General features: G+C 33.1%; 1 protein-coding gene across 1 annotated transcript in view; it reads right to left on the reverse strand.

The window, feature by feature from the left end:
* Tex11 (testis expressed 11) overlaps nucleotides 1-20,865 on the reverse strand; it is a 478,576-nt gene that overhangs the window by 316,842 nt on the left and 140,869 nt on the right. The window contains exon 9 of the mRNA XM_033760433.1: nucleotides 16,749-16,834. Coding sequence (XP_033616324.1) covers nucleotides 16,749-16,834 — 86 coding nt within the window. The remainder of the gene's footprint in view (nucleotides 1-16,748; nucleotides 16,835-20,865) is intronic.

Genomic DNA, 20,865 nt, shown 5'->3' on the forward strand with positions numbered 1-20,865 from the left:
ATATATAATCAACAACAATAACTAACAATAATAATAATATAAGTGTACATATGAATGAAGAAGGCTGAAAAACTGCTGTTTCAATACTGTTGAGAGAAAGGCAATACAATATTCCCACATAAAGAGAGGAGAAATATTCTCATCATTGCTAACCTACAAAGGACTCTCCTATTAAGGGAAATATACAAATATTTTCCCTAACGTAAAGGCCACTAAAAGTAATTAAATTTTATTAATTAAGGCAAATGTTAGATTTATGTTTTAAAAATAGGTTCTAGACAGGATGTTGTCCACATCAAATATCTTCTGCTATTTTCCCAGTTTATCTCATAGACTCAAGCATGAGCAAAGTTCACCAATTAGAAATTTTAATGTGCATACTCTTTGGCTTTGTTCAATTCCATTAATATATTTACTCACAGCCCATTTCAAAACAAATTCTTCAACTGGATAAAGAAGTTGTGGTTTTTCTATAAAATGGAATATTACTCAGTCATAAAGAATGAGAAAATAGATTCATTCGTAGGAAAATGGATACATATTGAAGATATACTCCTAAGTGAAATAAATAAGTCACACATGTGTAAATACCGAATAGTGTCCCTGGTGTGAATAATCTGCAACAATGCATAAGATTCTAATAAGATTACTGACATTTAGAAATGGGAAGAAAGGAGCTAAAGGTGTAGGGAAGGTGTGATGCATAGGGGAAGAACAAAAAGGGAAAAGAAAAAAATGTGAGAGACATGTAGAGGCATGATCCCAACAATGAATGTAACTGTACTGTATCCCTAAAATGTACCAATAAACTCAATTAAAGCTGAAAAAAATAAAAATAAAAATAAAATTCTTCAATCTTTAAACCTCAAATTTTCATGTCAATGAGTTTTGATGTTCATTTAATATGTTAAAGGCTTTTAAATATTACTTTGGATAAAATACAAATACAAAATAAAATATTAATGGTAAGCATCTATGGAAATGTGATTATAAGAATTTTAACTTTCCATATTATGTAAATTTGTGATGTTTAAATTCTCATAATGAACATAAATAACTTTTTAATAAAGCAAAAAGTTATAAACTTTATTTTTAGTATATCAATAGCTATTATCTTTGCATTTTGACTATTCTCAAAGTGTAATTTACCATAACTAGAAAATCAGATGTCTTAGAGTCATCTCTGTGGACCCCGACTTTAAGCCCACCCCAGTATGCGGAGGTCATCAAGGTCCCAGGCTCTAAGAATAACAAAGTGCTGCCAGACTTATTGCTGATCCTAAGACTTGAGTCCTGTCCCTGTGGACTCAGGCTCTAGGCATACAATATCACAACATTAGGCTGGCCTCCACAACTCTAGATTCTAGATCTATCTAAGTGGTAGATCAAACACTATGGTACCAGGAACTAACTTGACACCCAATGATCCAAGCTCTGGGCCTACTTCATTGTCAGACTGGCCACCCCAAACTCACATGTCATGCCTCCCCCAGCTCTGGCCTGGCTCATGTAACCCAAAGCTCCAAGGCACATGCCCATTCCAATAGAACCTAATACCAGGATGGACACAACATACTCAGGCTCCAAACTGGCCCAGAAGACAAAGACACCACGCTATCATATCTGAGGATTCCAGCAACAGGACTAGCCATGCACCTCACCAAATTATCTGCCAGGAAACACTGGGCAGGAGCTGGGGATGTAGTTCAGTGATAGCATGCTTGCCTACAATGTGGGAGGGCCTGGGTTCAATCCACAGTAGTGCAAACAAAATAGAATCACTGAACAGGATGACTGGTAAATGATTTTCCTTGTTGAAGCCAGCCTACAAATTGAAAGAACACCCTACTTTTTTAAATGTTCAGATATTTTTGCAAGGCCACAAGAATCAAGGATGACTAGGGAAATATGACACTGCCAAAGGAACAAAGTAAACTACCAGTCAGCAACACTAAAGAAATAGAGATCTGTGAACTGCCTGAAAAAATTTTTCAAATTAATCACTGTGCAAAAAACTCAAGGAGTTGTTTCTTTTCTGCAAGTGCTTTGTCTATGACTTATACTCTAACATTTTGGCCATTCTTTTAAGATTATGGTACACAGTGTATTAACTAGTGTTATTCTTTAATTAATTTCTTACAAAATTTTGCTTTACTTTTTCAGAGAAGACTTTTTAAAAAATATTTTATATATTAATAATTACTTCTGTTACATTGAAATTAAGTTTTTCAAAAAACTTGAGTTAAAAGAGAACACAGACACCAGAATCAGAAAATTAATATTTACAAAAATAGAAAAAGTTGACAAAAAGAGAAACCATCAAAAAGAACCAAATTCTAGAGCTGAACAAAATGATGGAACTAAAACATTGCATAGAGAGCTTCAACAGCAGGATTGACCAAGCTAGGAAAGAATTAACAAGCTAAAAGGACACATAAAATTACTAACAGAGTAAAAAAGAAGGAATGAAAAGCTGAAGAAAGCCTATGGGACCTATGAGAAAATTGAGAACAATGGCTTGGAATGTAAAAGGGAACTCCATAACACAATCACCAGATTTCTCAGTAGAAATTTTGCAGGCCAAAGGGGGGGGTGAAATATTCAAGGTGCTGTGGCAAAAATCTGACCCGAGAAATACTATGCCCAGAAAAAATGTCATACCCACCTCATAAATGACAAAAAAAGTTCTTCATTTTGAAACAATGGATACTCAAAATATGACATGTGAAAGTATAACAGTATTATAAAATAAAAACATAATTAAATTCATCACATTTTAATGCTGTAATGATGATGCATAAATCACTTTTAAATTTAGTACAAAAGATAAAAGAAAAAAGTATAAAGATATAATAGCTATATTAATTTGTTGATGAACACACAATATAAAAAGATGTAAACTGTGTAAACATTAAAATATAAAATGGCTCCAGCACCCTAGGCCTCTATCAGAGCAGACCTATGAGAACTGCCACTGCCCAGCCACACAGAGAGCTTGTGGCTCCTCCTCCTACAGCTCCAGTGACCCAGCATACATCAGAGCAGACCAGTGAGAACTGTCCACTGCCCAGTAACGTTCCCCCCAACCCACCACTCTAGGGCCTCCTGGTTGTGCCAGTAAGTGGATCCAAACTGCAGAGACACAGGAAGTCATAAAGGTCATGTTACTCAGGTACAGAAGATAGAATGGAAGTGAACAGCAATAAAGGCACATCACACCTCCACAGTTGGTAAGTTTGGGGGATCATGACCTTCGATCAGAACTTAGACAATCTTCAGAGGAATGGCAGCTGAAACCTGCAGTAAAACCTTGCAGAGTTCAACCCTGCAGGAAGTCAGGAAGCCCAACATAAGGCTTGCAACCAGAATTCAGCCTGAATCTCAGTGATCAGACATTGGCTAGCTGAGATTAATTGCCTTAGTTCACATTGCCATCAAAATTGTCTATTGTGACAGCAGAGATATACCCTGAAAGAGGCTCTTCAAATTTTCTCTCTTTCTTTTCCTCTTATTTTTAATTTTTATTTTTAAATTTTTATTTTTCCCCATTCTGCAAATTCTTCCTCTTTTCTTTCTTCTTTTTCCCACTCAATCTCTTACTCCCCATATTATTCTTCATCTCCTTTTATGTTCATGTTCCTGCCCTAATTCAGATTTCTTCTTTTTCTATTTTTCTCTTTTTCCTTCACTCGATGGTCATTAGTTTCAAAGGAAAGTGAATACAATTTATAGCTTCCCTATTACAGTTAAATTGTTCTATTCTTGTCTTTCTTTTGCACTCTGTCTTTCCCTCTTGTCTTCAACACTTTCCTAAAGTTTGTGTGGTCATCCTGTGTCCTCTGGCTTCACTCAAAACCTTCTTGTATTCTTCTACATATCAATCCCTCTCCTCCTAACTCCTTCTAACTCCCCATCCTGAAGGGTAAACCTTGCTATTTTGAAGAGTTTATTCACTATAAACATATTTTGGCCTGATACATGATTTTTATTTAATACACATGGTAAAAGGTGATAGATTAATAACTATAAAAATGGTCAATTTCTAAAATGTGCTTCATGCTATTGTGTTGCTGCTTGTATCAATTGGAATACAGGGTTGTGATTGTTCTAATGAGTTGTCCTTTCTGATAGCAAAAAAAATGAAAGTGTCTCTGAGTCATTAGAGACTCCAAACCTACACAGCAGCTACATCAGGAAGATTGAAGTACTAACCCAGGAACTAAACAAGGGACAGCCCAACAACAAAAATAAATATGAGAAAACACTTAAGCAAGGCACAAAGACAGACTTCCAGTTAACCAACGGCAAATTCTAGAGGAAACAAGGTGGAAAAGTCTGACAATCAACCACCAGGACACCCTGAACTCATAGCACAGGAAGTTACAAAACACAACAGTCTCTAGAAAAATTCAAAACAGAAATAATTTCCCAGATAAGTACAGAGATAGTGAGCACAATGAAAGACATCATTAGAGACTCTAGTACAGAAACTGACAAAAAATAGATGAGCTCAGGACCATGATACAAACCATGAATGCCCAGCATAGGAAAGAAATGGAAAACATGAATGTCCAACATAGGAAAGAAATGGAATCCAAGAAACAGATTCAAACAGATACTCAGGAGATGAGAAACTCTATGGAAAGCATTCACAGCAGAATGAACAAATGTGAAGACAGAATTTCAAATATAGAAGATAAGATTGCAGTCAGAGTCCATAAAAAGAGATCTCTTAAAAACAGTAAGGGATCATGAGAAATCAATGCAACAACTCCTAGATGATGCAAAAAAAGAATAACATAAGACGGATAGGAATCCATGAAGTAGCAGGAGAAACTACAGAAGATTTTAAAAATCTGTTCGCAAAGGGCTAAAGGTGTAGGGAAAGTGGGAAGGGTAGGGGAAAGGGAATAAGGGAAAAGAAAAAAATATGAGAAAATGAAAAAATGGAAATAAAGTGTTTGTAAACGGGGAGGGGAGGAGGGGGTGAAGAGAGGGCAGGGACAAGGGGAAAAAATGAGAACCAAGACCTGTCATGTAAAGGTACAAGATCCCAATGATGAATGTAACTGTACTGTATACCTAAAATGTACCAATAAACTCAATGATAGAAAAAAAATCCATTCACAGAATTAATGACAGAAAACTTCCCAAACAGAGGGGAAGAATTTCACATACAGACAAGTGAGGCATGACTCCAACTAGCCATGATCAAAAACAATCAGCTCCTAGACATATAATAGTCAAGATCCCAGAAACATAACAGAAGAACAAAGTGCTACAAGCAGTCAGAGAAAACAAATAAAATGCAAAGGGAAGCCTATCAGAATCACAGCAGACTTTTCAACATAAACCCTCATGTCAAGGAGAGCCTGCAGTGAGGTATTTCAAGCCCTAAAAGAAAACAACCTCTAACCTAGGCAGATGTATCCTGCAAAACTCCCTTTCAAAACTGATGGGGAAATAAGATACTTCCATGACAAAGAACACCTGAGAAAATTCATGAATACCGAACTAGCACTCAAAAAAATTCCAGACAATATCCTACAAAAACACAATGAAGGTCACAACACCATGAGGCACAACAGAGCAAATCAATTAGGTAAGCAAGAAACAAAAGGGAGAGGGGAAATATTTTAAAAAGCCAACAACAGGACAATAACATGGCAATGATTAGTCAATACATATAAGTTATAACTATCAATGTCAATGGCCTCAATTCACCAATCAAGAGAAATAGACTGGCGGAATGGATTAAGAAGCAAAATCCAAAAATACGCAAGAAACACACCTAGTTCAAAAAAAGGCCCACAGACTGAAAGTGAAAGGATGGGAAACAGTTCTCCTTGCAACAGGAGCCCAGAAAAAAAGCAGGGGTAGCTATCTTATTCGCAGACAAAGTAATTTCAAACCAAAACCTATTAAGAGAGACAAAGAAGGCCACTACATCCTTATAAAGAGAACAATTCAAGAGGAAGTGATGACAATCATAAATATATATTCACCAAATATTAATGCCCCCAACTCTATAAAACAAATATTAAGGAACATGAAAAACCAAATAAGCACTAATACAATTGTAGTGGGAGATCTAAATGCCCCACTATCACAAATAGACAGATTATCTAGGCAAAGGACTAGAACTGAACTAAGCTTTTGAATATATGGACTTAATAGACATCTATAGAGTGTTCCACCACACAAAATCAGAATATACATTCTTTTCAGCTGCACATGAGATTATATATATTCAGATCATGGTGCAATTAAGCTGGAGATCAATAGCATAAGAAACTATAGAGACTTCACAAACACATGGAAATTGAACAACACTCTCTTAAACAATCAATGGGTCACAGAGGAAATTAAAGAAGAAACTACACAGTTTTTATAAATACATGATAATGCCAATATAGCATACAGGAATCTATGGGACACAATGAAAGCAGTTCTACATGGAAAATTCATAACAGTGAATGGCCACACTAGGAAAACAGAGAGAGCTCAAATAAACAACCTACTGATGAATCTTAGGGTTCCTAGAAAAAGAAGAGGAAGAAAAACCCAAAGCTCAAATGAGAGAGGAAATTATAAAGATCAGAGCAGAAATCAATGCAATGGAATCTAAGAGAACAGTACAAAAAAATCAATGAATCAAAGAGTTGGTTTTGCAAAAGAATAAATAAAATCGATAAACTCTTACCTAACCTTGTCAAAAACAGGAAAGAAAAGGCTCACATCCATGAAAAAGGAATTAAAAAAGTGAAGTCACAACAGATCCAGCAGAAATTCAGAGGATCATCAATATCTACTTTGAGAAGCTGTACTCTAATAAAATGGAAAACACAGAAGAAATACGCAAATTTCTAGATACTTGTGAATTAGCAAAGTTGAAAGAAGATAAAAATATTCTAAACACTCCAATTACATTCAGTGAAATGGAAAACGTAATTAAAAGTTTGCCAATGAAGGAAAGCCCAAGTTCTGATGCCTTTTCTGCTGAATTCTACACAACATTTACAGAAGAACCACTGCCATTACACTTTAAACTTTTCAGTGAAATTGAATTCCTGAATTCATTCCCGGAAGCAAGCATTACTTTGATTCCCAAACCAGAGAAAGAACCAACTGAAAAAGAGAACTATTGGTGAATCTCCTTAATGAACATAGATACAAAAATCCTCAATTAGATAATGGCAAACAGAATATAAAGTGTCATCAAGATCATACACCCTGAAGAGGTTGGATTTATCCCAGGGATGCAAGGATGGTTCAACATACATAAATCAACAAATGTAATGCACTGTATTAACAGAGTAAAGGAAAAAAAACATATGATCATCTCAATAGATGCAGAAACAGCATTGCACAAAATTCAACACCCATTCATGATAAAAGACCTGCAGAAAGTTGTAATAGATGGTCTTTATCTCAACTTGATATAGACTATCTATGAAAAACCAATAGCCAACATCATATTAAATGGCCAAAAACTGAAAACCTTCATGCTAAATCAGGAATAAGACACTATTACCACTCCTGTTCAATATAGTTCTGGAAACATAAGTCACAGCAATTAGACATGAGAAACAAATTAATACAATAAAGATAAGAAAAGATGAAATTAAACTGTGATTATTTGCTGATGATATGATACTCTACATAGAAAAACCAAAAAACTCTGTCAAAGGACTTCTAGATTTAATTGACAGTTTCAGCAAAGTAGCTGGATACAAGGTCAACATTAAAAAAATCAGCCTTATTGTGCACAAATAACAGATCCACTGAGACAGAAATTAGAGAAACAATTCCTTTCACAATAGCATCAAAAAAAAGTATCTAGGAATTGAAAGGCAGGCAATAAAGAATATATAAAATGAAACATCAAAAATTCAAAATGTGGGGAGAAATTGAGTGCAAATTTAGAAGGTAAGCTGGTATATTTTCTGTTATATTTGTTTTGCCATCTTTGCAATCATGTTAAGTTGCTATTCTTTCAAAATATCTTGTTATAATCAAAAGCTGTTTTTGTAAACCTCATGATAACTACAAAGCAAATATCTTTCATAGACAAACCAAAGATAATAGGCAAAGAATCAAAACACACTAGTACAGTAAATCCCTTAATCACAAAGACAGTAAAAAATAACTACAATAAAATTAGAAATTATAAAATGGTTATAGTAAGACCTTGTCTATCAATAATTATCTTGAATGTAAATAGACTAATTCTCAAATTAAAAATACAGAGTAACTGAATGAATAAAAACCAAAAACCAACTATCTGTTGCTTATAAGAAACTTATTACACCTCCAGAACATGTATAGACTGAACATGAAGGGATGGAATACTATACAAGGCCAGGTACTATGGTTTTTGCCTGCAATCTCAGCTATTCAGGAGGCTGAAGCAAAGGTATCATTTATGCAAAGCTAGCCTGAGTAACACAGCAAAACCCTGTCTGAAAATAAAGATATTTCATGAAATTAGAAACAAAAAGCAATCAGAATAGCCAATACTTATATCAGATAAAATCTAAATCATTATCAGTAAAGAAAAGAGACAAGGAAGATCATTATAAAATGATGAAACAATTGACACCTTAACAAGAAATAACAATTCTAAATATAAATACACCCAACACTGGAGCACACAAATATGTGAGGTAAATATGAATAGGCCTAGAGAATAAAAAAAACTCCAATATAACAACAATAGGGGACTGTAACACCTCATTTTCAGCAAAAAAAGTGACTGTTCAAAAAGAAAGTCACCATAGAAATAGCAGCATTAAACTACATTGTAGAATAAATAGACCTAACAGATATTACAGAATATTCCATCTAATACTTGCAGAATATATATTATTCTCATCAACAGATAGAACATTCTCGAGGACAGATCACATGATAGCCCATAAAACAAGTTTGAGAAAACTTAAAAGCAATGATATTATATCAAGTACTTTTTCTGACCACAATACTGTAAGACAAGAAATAACAAGAAAAATTTTGGAGATGACAAAGTTTCATGGAAATTAAACCACTAATTCTTGATCAACCAATGGGTCAAAGAAGAAATTAAGAAGAATGTAACTGTACTGTATCCCTAAAATGTACCAATAAACTCAATTAAAGCTGAAAAAAAAAGTATGATTTCATGAAAAAAAAATTTTGTTGAATCAAATGGAAATAGAGACACAACATACCAAAACCTATGGGATAAGGCAAAAGCAATATTATGAATAAAGTTTATAGCAGCCAGTGTTTATATCAAAAAAGATCTCCTCACTCCAGAAAAATTGGCTGCTATCAAGAAATCAACCAAAAACAAATGCTGTCAGGGTCATGGGGAGAAAGGAACCCTTCTCCACTGTTGGGAATGCAGACTGTTGCAACCACTGTGGAAATCAATACAGAGATAACTCATAAAACTACGATTAGAGGAAGTATTTGACCCAGATATCCCTGTGCTGGGTACGTTCCAAAAGAATTAAAAGAACCATACCTCAGAGATATATGCACACCCATGTTTATAGTGGCACAATTTGTAATAGCTAAAACTTGGGAAGAGCCCAACTGCCCATCACATGGAGACTGGATAAAAATTTGGGTATTCTATTAAATGGAGTACTCCTCAGCCATAAAGAAAGAGAAACTGAGTCATTCATATGAAAATGGATGTACATTGAGGACACACTCTTAAGTGAAAATAAACAGGACACACATGTGTAAATACCAAATAGTTTCTCTGGTGTGAAAAACTAAAAGTGTAAATAAGGTTCAAATTTATAATTGATAATGTGAAATAGGAAGAAAATGGCTAATGGAGAAGGAGAAGTGGAAAGAATAAGGGCAAGGAAAGAAGGGAAAACAAAAAATATGAAACAATGAAAAAATGGAAACAAAGAAGGGAGGGCATGGACAAGGGGAAAATAATGAGAAACAAGACCTGTCATGTAAAGGTACAAGATCCCAATAATGAACATAACTGTACTGTAGACCTAAAATGTACCAATAAACTCAATAAAAGAAAAAAAAAGAAACCAATATATTAATAAATAAAAATCTTCATGAATATAAAAAAAAGTCTTTGTAAATAGGGAAGGGTGGAGGGGTAAAGGGAGGGCAGTGATATGGGGTAAAAATAAGAACCAAGATACACCATGCAAAGTTACAAGATCCCAATGATGAATGTAACTGTACTGTATACTGAAAAATTACCAATAAACAATGAAAAAAATAGAAAATGTATTTTTTATAAAATGGAGTACTACTCAGTCATAAAGAATGAGAAACTAGAGACATTATTGCTAAATGGATGCACATTGAGGCCATACTCTTAAGTGAAATAAATAGGACATACATGTATAAATACCAAATAGTTTCTTTGATGTGAGAAACTGAAAGCATAAATAAGGATCAAAATGTATAATAGACACTGTGAAATAGGAAGAAAAGGTCTAAAGGGGAAGGGAAGTTTGAGGGGTAGGAAAAAGGAAAGAAGGGAAAGGAATAAATATGAGAAAATGAAAAAAGAAAAGAAAAGACTTTGTAAATAGGGACAGGTGGAAGCATTGAAGGGAGGGCAGGGAAACTGGCTAAAAATAAAAACTAAGATATATCATGTAAAGGTACAAATTCCCAGTGATGAATGTCATCATATTGTATACCTAAAATGTACCCATAAACCTAATGAATAAAAAACAATCAACTAGTGCATGTCAAGGAACTAGAAAAACAAGAACAAACCAAACTGAAAATTACTATTAGTAGACAAAATGAGATAATAAATACCTGAGCACAAATAAATGAAGTAGACTAAAAAATAACAAAAGATCAATGAAATAAAGATCTGGTTCTTCAAAAAGATAAACAAAATATACAAACCCTTAACTAGACTAAGAAGACAAAAATAAATCATGGATAAAAAGGGAGACAACAAATGACATGACAGAAATACAAAGAATCATTAGAGAGTATTATGAGCCAATGAATTTAATAACCTAGAAGAAATGGGCAAATACTTAGACACATGCACCTTACCAAGACTAAAATATGAAGAAATAGAGAACCTAAAGAAATCAAAAATGAATAACAAGGGACAGGGATTTAACCCAGTGGTGCCACCACCTGCCTTGCAAGCGCAAGGTCCAGAGTTCGATCCCTGGTCAAATAAATAAATAGATAGATAGATAAAATCAGTAATTGAAAGTCTCTCATTAAAGAACAAACCAAAACCAGAAAGCTTCATTGCTGAGCTCTACCAAACATTTAAAGAACTAGTATGAACTCTTCTTAAATTATCCCAAAAAATTGAAGGAAGAAATTCTTCCAAACATTCTATGAGGCCAGGGTTACCTTGACTTATAAAAGACAAGAATACAACAAAAAAGAACTGTAGACCAATATCTTTGATGACAGTAGGTACAAAACTTCACAACAAAATACTGGCAAACTGAATCCAACAGTACATTAAAAACATTACTCACATGATCGAGTGGGATTCATCCCAGTGATCCAAGGATGATTCAATATACATAATAAATGTGATGCACTACATCAACAGAATGAAGGAAAAAATTCATTTGATCATCTCAATAGATGCAACAATGCATTTGATAAAATTCCACATCCCTTCATAAGAAAAATGCAGAACATTATTAGGTATAGAAGGAATGTGCCTCAACATAAAGACCAAGAACTAACATTATTGAATGAGGAAAAGCTCAGAGCTTTCTTTCTGAGATCTGCAACAAGACAAACATGACCACTTCCACCACTTTTGTTTTGTTTTGTTTTGCTTTTTGGTATCAGGGATCAAACTTAGGACCGTGCACTTACCAGGCAGGTACAGTACCACTGAGGTATAACCCTGGCCCCATTTTCACCACTTTTATTTAAAATAGTATTGGATGCCCTAGCCAGAACAATCAAGCAAGAAATAAGGGCATCTAAATTTAAAAAGAGGAATTCAATATGTCATTGCTTGCAGTGGACATGATCATATATATGGACAAGCCCAAAAATAGCACCAAAATTATTAGAATAAACAAAGTCAACAAAATTGCAGGCAGCACTGTTACATGTCAATAGCAAATTATCTGAAGTAGAAATCCAGAAAGCAATGTCACTTATAGTCATTACAAAATAATACCTAGGAATAAATTTAACCAAGAGGTAAAAAAGCTCTTTAATGAAAACTTTAGATCAATCATGCAAGAAATTGAAGAGGACAAAAAAATGGAAGGACTCCCTTGTTTACAGAATGGATGACTCAATATTAATAAAATTTACATACAAACCAAAGCAATCTACAGGTTCAACGCAATCCCTATCAAAATGCTAATGACATTCTCTACAGAACTAGAAAAAAATCCTAACATTTGTATGGAATCATGAAAAAACCTAAATACCCAAAGCAATCTTGAGTAAAAAGAACAAAACAGGGGGTATTACATTATCTGGCTTCAAAATATAATGCGAAGCTCAAATCATTATGGTGTTGGAATAAAATAGACACAAAGACCAATGGAACAGAGTAGAGAATCAACAGTAAACCCAACATCTTCAGTCAAGTGATCTTAGAAAAAGATAGTAAGAATATGCATTGGAGAAAGGACAGTCTTTTCAATAAAAGGTGCTGGAAAATTAGGTAGCCACATAAAAAAGAATGAATATGGATTCCTATCTCTTGCCAGTTAAAAGGAATCAACTCCAAATGAAGACTTGAGTGTAAGATATGAAACTACTAGAAGAAAGCATAAGGGAAATGTTTCAGGACATTAGTACGAGGAAAGATTTTCTTTTCTTTCTGTTTTTTTTTTTAGTTTTTTTAGTTGTTTTTTTTTTTTTTTTTTTTTTTTTTTTTTTTTGTTTTTTTTTTTTTTTTTTTTTTTTTTGAGACAGGGTTGCACTTCAAACTCACTATGTATCCCAGGCTGACCTCAAACTCATGGTGGTCCTCCTGGCTCAGCCTCCCAGGTGCTGGAATTACAGGCTTGTGCTCCCACGCCCAGCATGGGCAAGGATTATTTTTTAAAAGACCACAAAAGTACAGGAGACAAAGTGAAAACAGATGAAATGATATTTAACTAAAAAAGCTTATGCACAATTTAAAAAATAAACATCATAGTAAAGAGACAACCTTCAGAACGGAGCAAAATATTTGCAAAATATATACCTGACAAGAGATTGATATTTGCAATATATAAGGAACTCAAAAATCTCAATAGCAAAAAACAAATAACTCTTGGAAATGGGCAATAGACCTAAATAGACATTTCTCTAAGTAGACATACAGATACCCAGAGTAAATGAAAAATGCTCAGCATCATTAATCATCATAGAAATGCAAATCAAAACCCCATGAGGTATGACCTCACTCTAAGAAGAATGACCATTATTTTAAAAAAAGGATAACAAGGGCTGGCAAGGATGTGGAAAAAAGGGAACCATTTCACGTCATTGGTAGGAATGTAAATGGACCTCAAAAAATTAAAAATACATCTACCATATGATCCAGCATCCAGATACTGGGTAAATATCCTCAAGAAATGAAATCAGTGTGTCAAAGAGTCATTCGCATTCCCAAGTTTATTACAACACTATTCACAGCAAACAAGACGTGGAAACAACCTAAGTGTCCATCAGCTGATGAACAGATAAAGAAAATGTGATAATATTTGCACACTGAAATACCATTCAGCCATAAAAAGCAATGAAATTCTGTCATTTATGGCAACACTGATGAAACCAGAGAACATTATTAAGTGACTAAGCCTGGCACAGAACAACTTTTACATGCTTTCTCTCACATATGAAATCTTTAAAATTTTATCACATAAAAATTGAGAGTGGAACAGTGGTTATCAAAGACTAGAGACAATAGTGGGAAAGGATAGAGAAAGGTTGATCAATGGGCACTAATTTAATCAGAGTAAGAATTTCTCATAGAAATGAAGCTTTCACTTTTAGACTGAATGGGTATTTCCAAATTATATTCACTATTGACTGTTCGTTCACTGTTCTCAAATGAGTTAAGCTGTAAAGTACATTCCTTTTCTAGAGCCTTTATCTGGCATAAAATTTACAGAGAAAGGTACTTAATTGGCAGTTATTGACTTCTGTTTGTGTCAATAACTGTTCCCAAAAGTTTTCTTAATATACAGATATAACTAAATACGAAGAAAACAAGTTCCAAAGATTGACATTATATGATAGAAGATGTGAATGTTTATGACATTTTACCAGTGAAATCAACAAGTAATCTGTGCTTTATTTTACAATGATACATTTTAAAATAAACTAGGAATGGCCATAGCAGCATTCATTTGTAGTAAATAGCAAACATATCAACTCAGGAGAGCAGTACCAGGAGCTACCATTTATTGAATAGTTTCTATTTCTCAGGCATATTATATGCTATAATGCATGCATCATCACATTTAAAACCTAGAATAGGGCCGGGGATTTAGCTCAGTGATTCTACAACCTGCCTTGCAAGCGCAAGGACCTGAGTTCGATCCCTGGTACCAAAAAATAAATAAGTAAGTAAGTAAATAAATAAATAAATAAATAAAACAGATTAATTCTAAAAAGTAAGTAGCATAATATTAAAATTTTTTGTACTAATATCATACATGACAATAAACTTTTCCTGAAAGTTGGTCTACTACCAAAAAAACTATGCAATGTGCTAAAATTCCTATTGTTGATAATATTAATAATTATTTTTGCCTCCTTTTAAAAATTAGAGATGTGAAAATATTTCACCAAGTTACTGTTATACCATCACAAACTGTGGAAAAATAATCAGGCAGAGAGAAAAAATTATACATAATAACTTAGACTAGAGTTCAAGTTCTTCCTGTTTTCTCCAATATCGAGTGATGAAAACCCCAAAAGACTCATAATACAGTGGTGCTCTATAAATTTGCTATTACATAGTTTTATGAAATTCCTACAAAATGAACATCAAATTCAGTACAAATCTGACATAATTTATGATATGTATGTGCTGCTGAAACAAACACAATTAGTTTGTGATGTGGATGCCAGTTATGACCCACATCATCACATTCTCCTGCTATAAAGTTTTTTTCAAAAATGATAATAATAGATAAGAAGTAAACAGCCCATGGTATATATGAAAATAACTTATATGTCATGCCACTTGAAGCCACAGCCTATTCTTATAACCAGCTCCTTGAGGACTTTTTATGGGGGGCCAGCGGATACCGGGGATAAAAACACAGGACCTTCCACTTTCAAGGCAGGCAGCGGAAACACTGAGCTAAATCCCAGACTTGAGAACATTTATTCTTATGACTCCTAGTTCACCCTTATTCTTGGCATAAACTTCAATCTCACCACCAGCCTTAAGTTTCTAGCAGCCATCCAAGTCATCAATATTTTTTTTTTACCTTTCCATCCTACCTTTTAGGCATATCATTCTTTTGTTAGATTGATGCCATAAATTTTGTGGATGCTCTACTCCTCAGTACTGCCAAATCCTGGACCAGAACTCAATCATCATGCATTTTATGCAAGGTTGTTCATTAAAAGAGAACCTGTGCTAAAGACTGTGGCATATTAGTTAATTGCTTTGGTAAATGTTTTTTTAAATTTTTGTTAGTGTGTTTGCAGAACATAATGATTATATTCATCGTGGGGAGTTGGTAAATATACATAATACACCTTAATACTTTTTTCTTAACTTAATTTATAAAAATATAATTTATAATACAAGTGTCAGGTATATTTCAATTATATGAAGCAGTCTAAGTTGAGATAAGTTTGTATCTTAAAACTGCATAAACCTGTTCTATTAGGTATAGTTCTTTAAACAGTTTGATCAAATTTGGGGTTCTAAAAGTCTGTTACATAACCAAGTTATTTACATAAATATTTTGTTAGAGATATATACTTTTGTGAATACAATAATCACAATGACCATAGTTGTATTTATTTCTTTAAATGATAAATGTAATTTTTACAATAGTTAGACTCTAGTTAAAATAATCATGAGAGTATCTACAAATAACTAGAATTTATCCTTAACTCAGAAAGGGCAAACATAGCATCTACTGAACTGGCTGGATATATTTTACTCCATAATCTTTGATATTCAAGCTACCTTATGTGACAAATCCTGAAAAGCACATTTTTAACATACATTCATTTAAATTTCATTGTTGAGATACTACCAAGTATTAGAATCTGTGCTGGGCCTAGGTCTTCAGTGAAAGATAGGGTTCTTAGATGTAGTCACTACATTTTTGTGTTATTCTCTTGATATTTCCAGAATCACTGCAACAGTACAAATCTTAGAATAATACTCAGCATATGGTAAGTGCTAAATTTATACTTACTTACAGATGCTAAAATACTAAAACTCAAATAAGGTTAGTAATTTTAGCTAATCCTACTCCTCAACTTTATACTCTGAGGTTATGAGACAACAATAAGTACCAAATCAACAACAATAAAATTTTTCATACTTGTGATGGAGATACAAAGGAGGAATAGGGGGGGAAATACTGTTGATATGATGGATTCAGAAAAGAATATATTTTTCTACCAACTTACAACACATAAGAATAATAATACACAGTAAAGAGGTAAATAAATTTAGTATGTTGGCTTTTGATGTCAGAGGTTTAAAATGCCAAAGTATCCTATGGTAAATATTAACTGATCCCTTTTATTACATCCTTAAATTTGCATTCATTTTTTGTTTATATTACCTTAGCCAGAAAGAACTTTCTTCATATTTATTCTGCTTGTAAGTTTCTACTCCAAAGCTGTAACAGAGAATATGGAGATATGCTGCCTGTAATATAAAAAATAAGAAACATGTCATTCATAATTTTCTTAAAATTTAAAAAAATCAGGTGTTCAGTCTTTTAAGCTTCCTTACTAAGATATATATATATATAGATAAATATGATTATTATGAATCATAAACATATACTAATGAAAGAAAAAACATCCTACTGTATTCCATCAAAATAATAACATTAGCAAAAACTCTTAATTGATATAAAGAGATAAAAAACATTCAAAGAAGGATATTAGTTATATATGGAAAACGTGACAATAGACCTTAAAATGTCCGTTTTAGTTACAAATAAAAAACCCAATCATTGGCCAGCAAAATGACAAGACAAACACTCTCTAAAAATACTACTGAGAAATGGCAGAAGAGAATTATTTAAATTCTAATAATCTAATAAAAAATCTAATAATAAAATCTAATAATCCCCCCAGTATTTAAAGAAATCATCTATCCAGAATTTATATTAAACCCATATAAAAAAGTCCTTTATAAGTTCTACATCAACAAGAGAACTGAAGCAGATCCTCAACTAATAATCCAAGATCTGAGGCAAGTTATTCATAAGTAATGTGTAAAGACCTGTCTTTCTTGAAAAGGTTTCCCTTTGATTTACAGTACATTCAAAAACTAGAAATTCAATATGTATGCTTGAACAGATCAGATCTCCTATATATTTAAATCTAAAATAAAGAATAGTCTTGTTAATGTGTGGCTGGCAAGAATCAATTGTTATATAAATGCATTCTTGACACTTCAGCAAAAACAATTTAACACATCACATGCCCCAGATTCCAAAGGTTCACACAGGGCCATCCTAATTAAGCAGCTATACTGGAATTATGCAGCTCACACTCACTTGCTACAGAGAGGCCTGCAACTGAACTTGTGAGAAGGAAAAGTGAAAATATATTATTCATGGACATTTATGTGTACCAAGCCTTTATTCAATTTCCTCAGTATTTTTGGCTCTACCCTCACAAACTGTCCAAGTGTACTTCCATCAAATGCTACTTCCAAGGAGAAAAAAGAATATAAACTAATAACAAACTTATAACAACAAAGCTATAAAAGACTAAAAAATTTTTTTCAAGAGACCTGCAGCACTTTTTTAATACAATGATATAAAATGTTTTAGTACCAATACTGCTCTTTTCACCTGTATATTTATACATTCAAAATAACAATTTGCTAAGCATTTCCATTATTTTAAGTATTATAGATACATCAGTGAACAAAATAGACAAAAATCTCTGTCCTCATGAAACATTTCTAATAGGATACAAAGTAAAATAATTCGTAAAACATGTGCTTAAAGAAATATCTTCTTAGCCGGGCGTGGTGGCACACACCTGTAATCCCAGCACTCGGGAGGCTGAGGCAGGAGGATCGCTGTGAGTTTGAGACCAGCCTGGGCTACATAGTGAGTTCCAGGTCAGTCTCAAAGACATAGTGAGACCCTGTCTCAAAAAACAAACAAACAAACAAAAGAACAAGAAATATCTTCTTAAAGAAATGATGCACAAGGCTCTGGTTTCAATTACATCACAAAAAAAGGAAGGAAGAAAGGAGGGAGGGAGGGAAGAAGAAACATAGTTCTAGCCTTCCATGGAATACTAACATCTTCTGTTACCAGCAAAAACAATTCTAAGAAGGTAGATCTCTAAGTCTATTGTATGCTGATCATATAGAAAAGGACCTATTGGAACTCCAGGACCCATGTGATCTCTAGAAGCTCCAGCCTTGACTACAGGACTGACCCAGAAATGACCACTCTACTCTAATCCTACTTTACAATGCCAAGATGGGAATACATATATGATAAACTCAGTTTGCTAATGCGGATACAAATGAGTTTGATCACCAACTTTTTAATTCAATACATGGCTTTTTATTTTTAATTAAATGTCTTCTTTTTCTGGAACTTATTTTGGGATTTCAGCTGTCCAAATTAAGAAAAAGCAAGACTATTATATCTCCAGGCCCAACTTTCTAAGCTATCTTTCTACTTTTATCTTTTAAACATCTATAAATTATGTATCTTTATATTTTATTCAATTATAACAGTGTAGAAATAATCAAGTGATAATTGCCTAGCTTTAAGACATTTATCATCCAACATCTCATTAACTCAACTTTCTGTAATCCACAGATATCTCAGAGTTCAGAGCAGTTTCTGGATATTAAATAAACAACTGCATACTTATACATCAGTGAGAGCTTAAAAATGTAATCTTTAAATATATTATTTATGACAGCAATTAAATGTAAAACATTTTAAAAGAAAACTACAAAATTATATTGAGGGACAGTTAAAAAGTCAGGTTACATCATATTCCTGGATAGAAAGATTCAATACAATAAATATAGTGAACATATAAACTCAATGCCGTTTCAAGCAATACACCAACAGCATTCCACCAAACTTGTCAAGCAAACTCTAAAATATATATGGAAAAGTAAGGGGCCAAGCACAGCTAAAATAATGCTGAAGAACAACACAGAAAGATTTGCCCTACTTGGACTGTGCTAGATTGAAGAGTGTCACCTCAAAATTAATGTCTACCTGGAACCTAAGAATATGACCTTTTTTGGAAACAAGGTCTTTGCAGTGTAGTCAGGAAAAGTTATGCTAGTTGTGGGGGCAGGGAAGGTTAATCCAAAGCAATTTTTCTCTTTAAAGGAGCACCTAAAAATGATACTGATAAAGAAAAATGTAACTTTAAAAATTTCTTTCAACACAGAAAAATGGAAAAAATGAAGAAATAAAAAGCAGAGGGAATGAAGACAAAACAAGGAGCTGGCATATTTGGTGATTTTGTCACAAAAATTAAGCAATTATTTTTGTTTTGAAACTGTTTTCATAAACTGATCAAAAAAATAAAAAGTATATGGAACAAGTAGGCATAAAAAATAAACCACACACATTGAAAAATAACAGTGACAGTTTGAACTAAGAATAAACACTGATATTTGTTAGAAGCATTAATGTTCTAATGGCTACAGTTTTACCACATCCAAGAATATAAACAAATCTGGATAAGCTTTCTGTATATTATAGGCATTTAGTTTAAAAGTATATAGCTCACTTAAAATTTAATAGAATGTGTCATTACAAAGATTCTAATGAGTCATTTTTATGACTCAAATGAATTTGTATTTAGAATGAAAGCAGATACCATTAAGTAAGGCTCTCCCAGATACATAAAGCAGTGGGTAGAAATAGTCAGAGGAAGCACTTATATGCATGTTAGCCACAACAGACTGAAAACTGAATTTTGCGTCCATAAATGAAGTAGTTCACTTATGTGCCACAGAATTTGATTGTCTACAAAAAGATATGTATAAAATCTTATTATTTTTTAAATATTTAGCTAAAAAAATGGTAAATTTAGGTAGATAAGAGGATAAAAGAATTATGATAAAAATTAGAGAGAATAGCTCTCATTTAGAAGTTTTGTGCCCCTACAGAAGAGCAACTAAGTCTGAGTGAATCTTGAATGAATTACATAAAAGGATTTCAGAAACTAAATAATCATTTTTTGTGTCAATTAAACTTTCACAACAAAGTAAAATTCTGTACTAAAGATAAATTCTAGAGCAGGTATGTCCAATCTGTGGCCCATGGGACATATGCAGCCCTGGACAGCTAGTAATATAGTCCAACAAGATTGTAAACTGTCAACATTATAGGGTGGTTTCTTTATAATTTTGTGAAAAACAAAATTTCATAATAAAAGGACAATAATTGATACACTGTATCATCTTCAAAGTAGCTAATCAGACTATAAATATACACAAAAAAGATTCTTACAAAAAAGAAACATAATACGAAACTTTCTCTTCAACAATCTAAGATAAAGTGATACTATATATAAGCATACATAAAATATTCTTAAGATGAAATATGTAATTTTGGGAAGTATTTTAACTTCTGCCTTACGTCCACTTTACCTCTCTTCTGTTTTGCTCTGTATTTGTATTTTATATATATTTTATGTTTCTCGTATACAAGAAATCATGCAACT

Source organism: Fukomys damarensis, unplaced genomic scaffold (genome assembly GCF_012274545.1).
Source record: "Fukomys damarensis isolate Sample0158 unplaced genomic scaffold, DMR_v1.0_HiC HiC_scaffold_39, whole genome shotgun sequence".
In the NCBI taxonomy this organism is placed as follows: domain Eukaryota; kingdom Metazoa; phylum Chordata; class Mammalia; order Rodentia; family Bathyergidae; genus Fukomys; species Fukomys damarensis.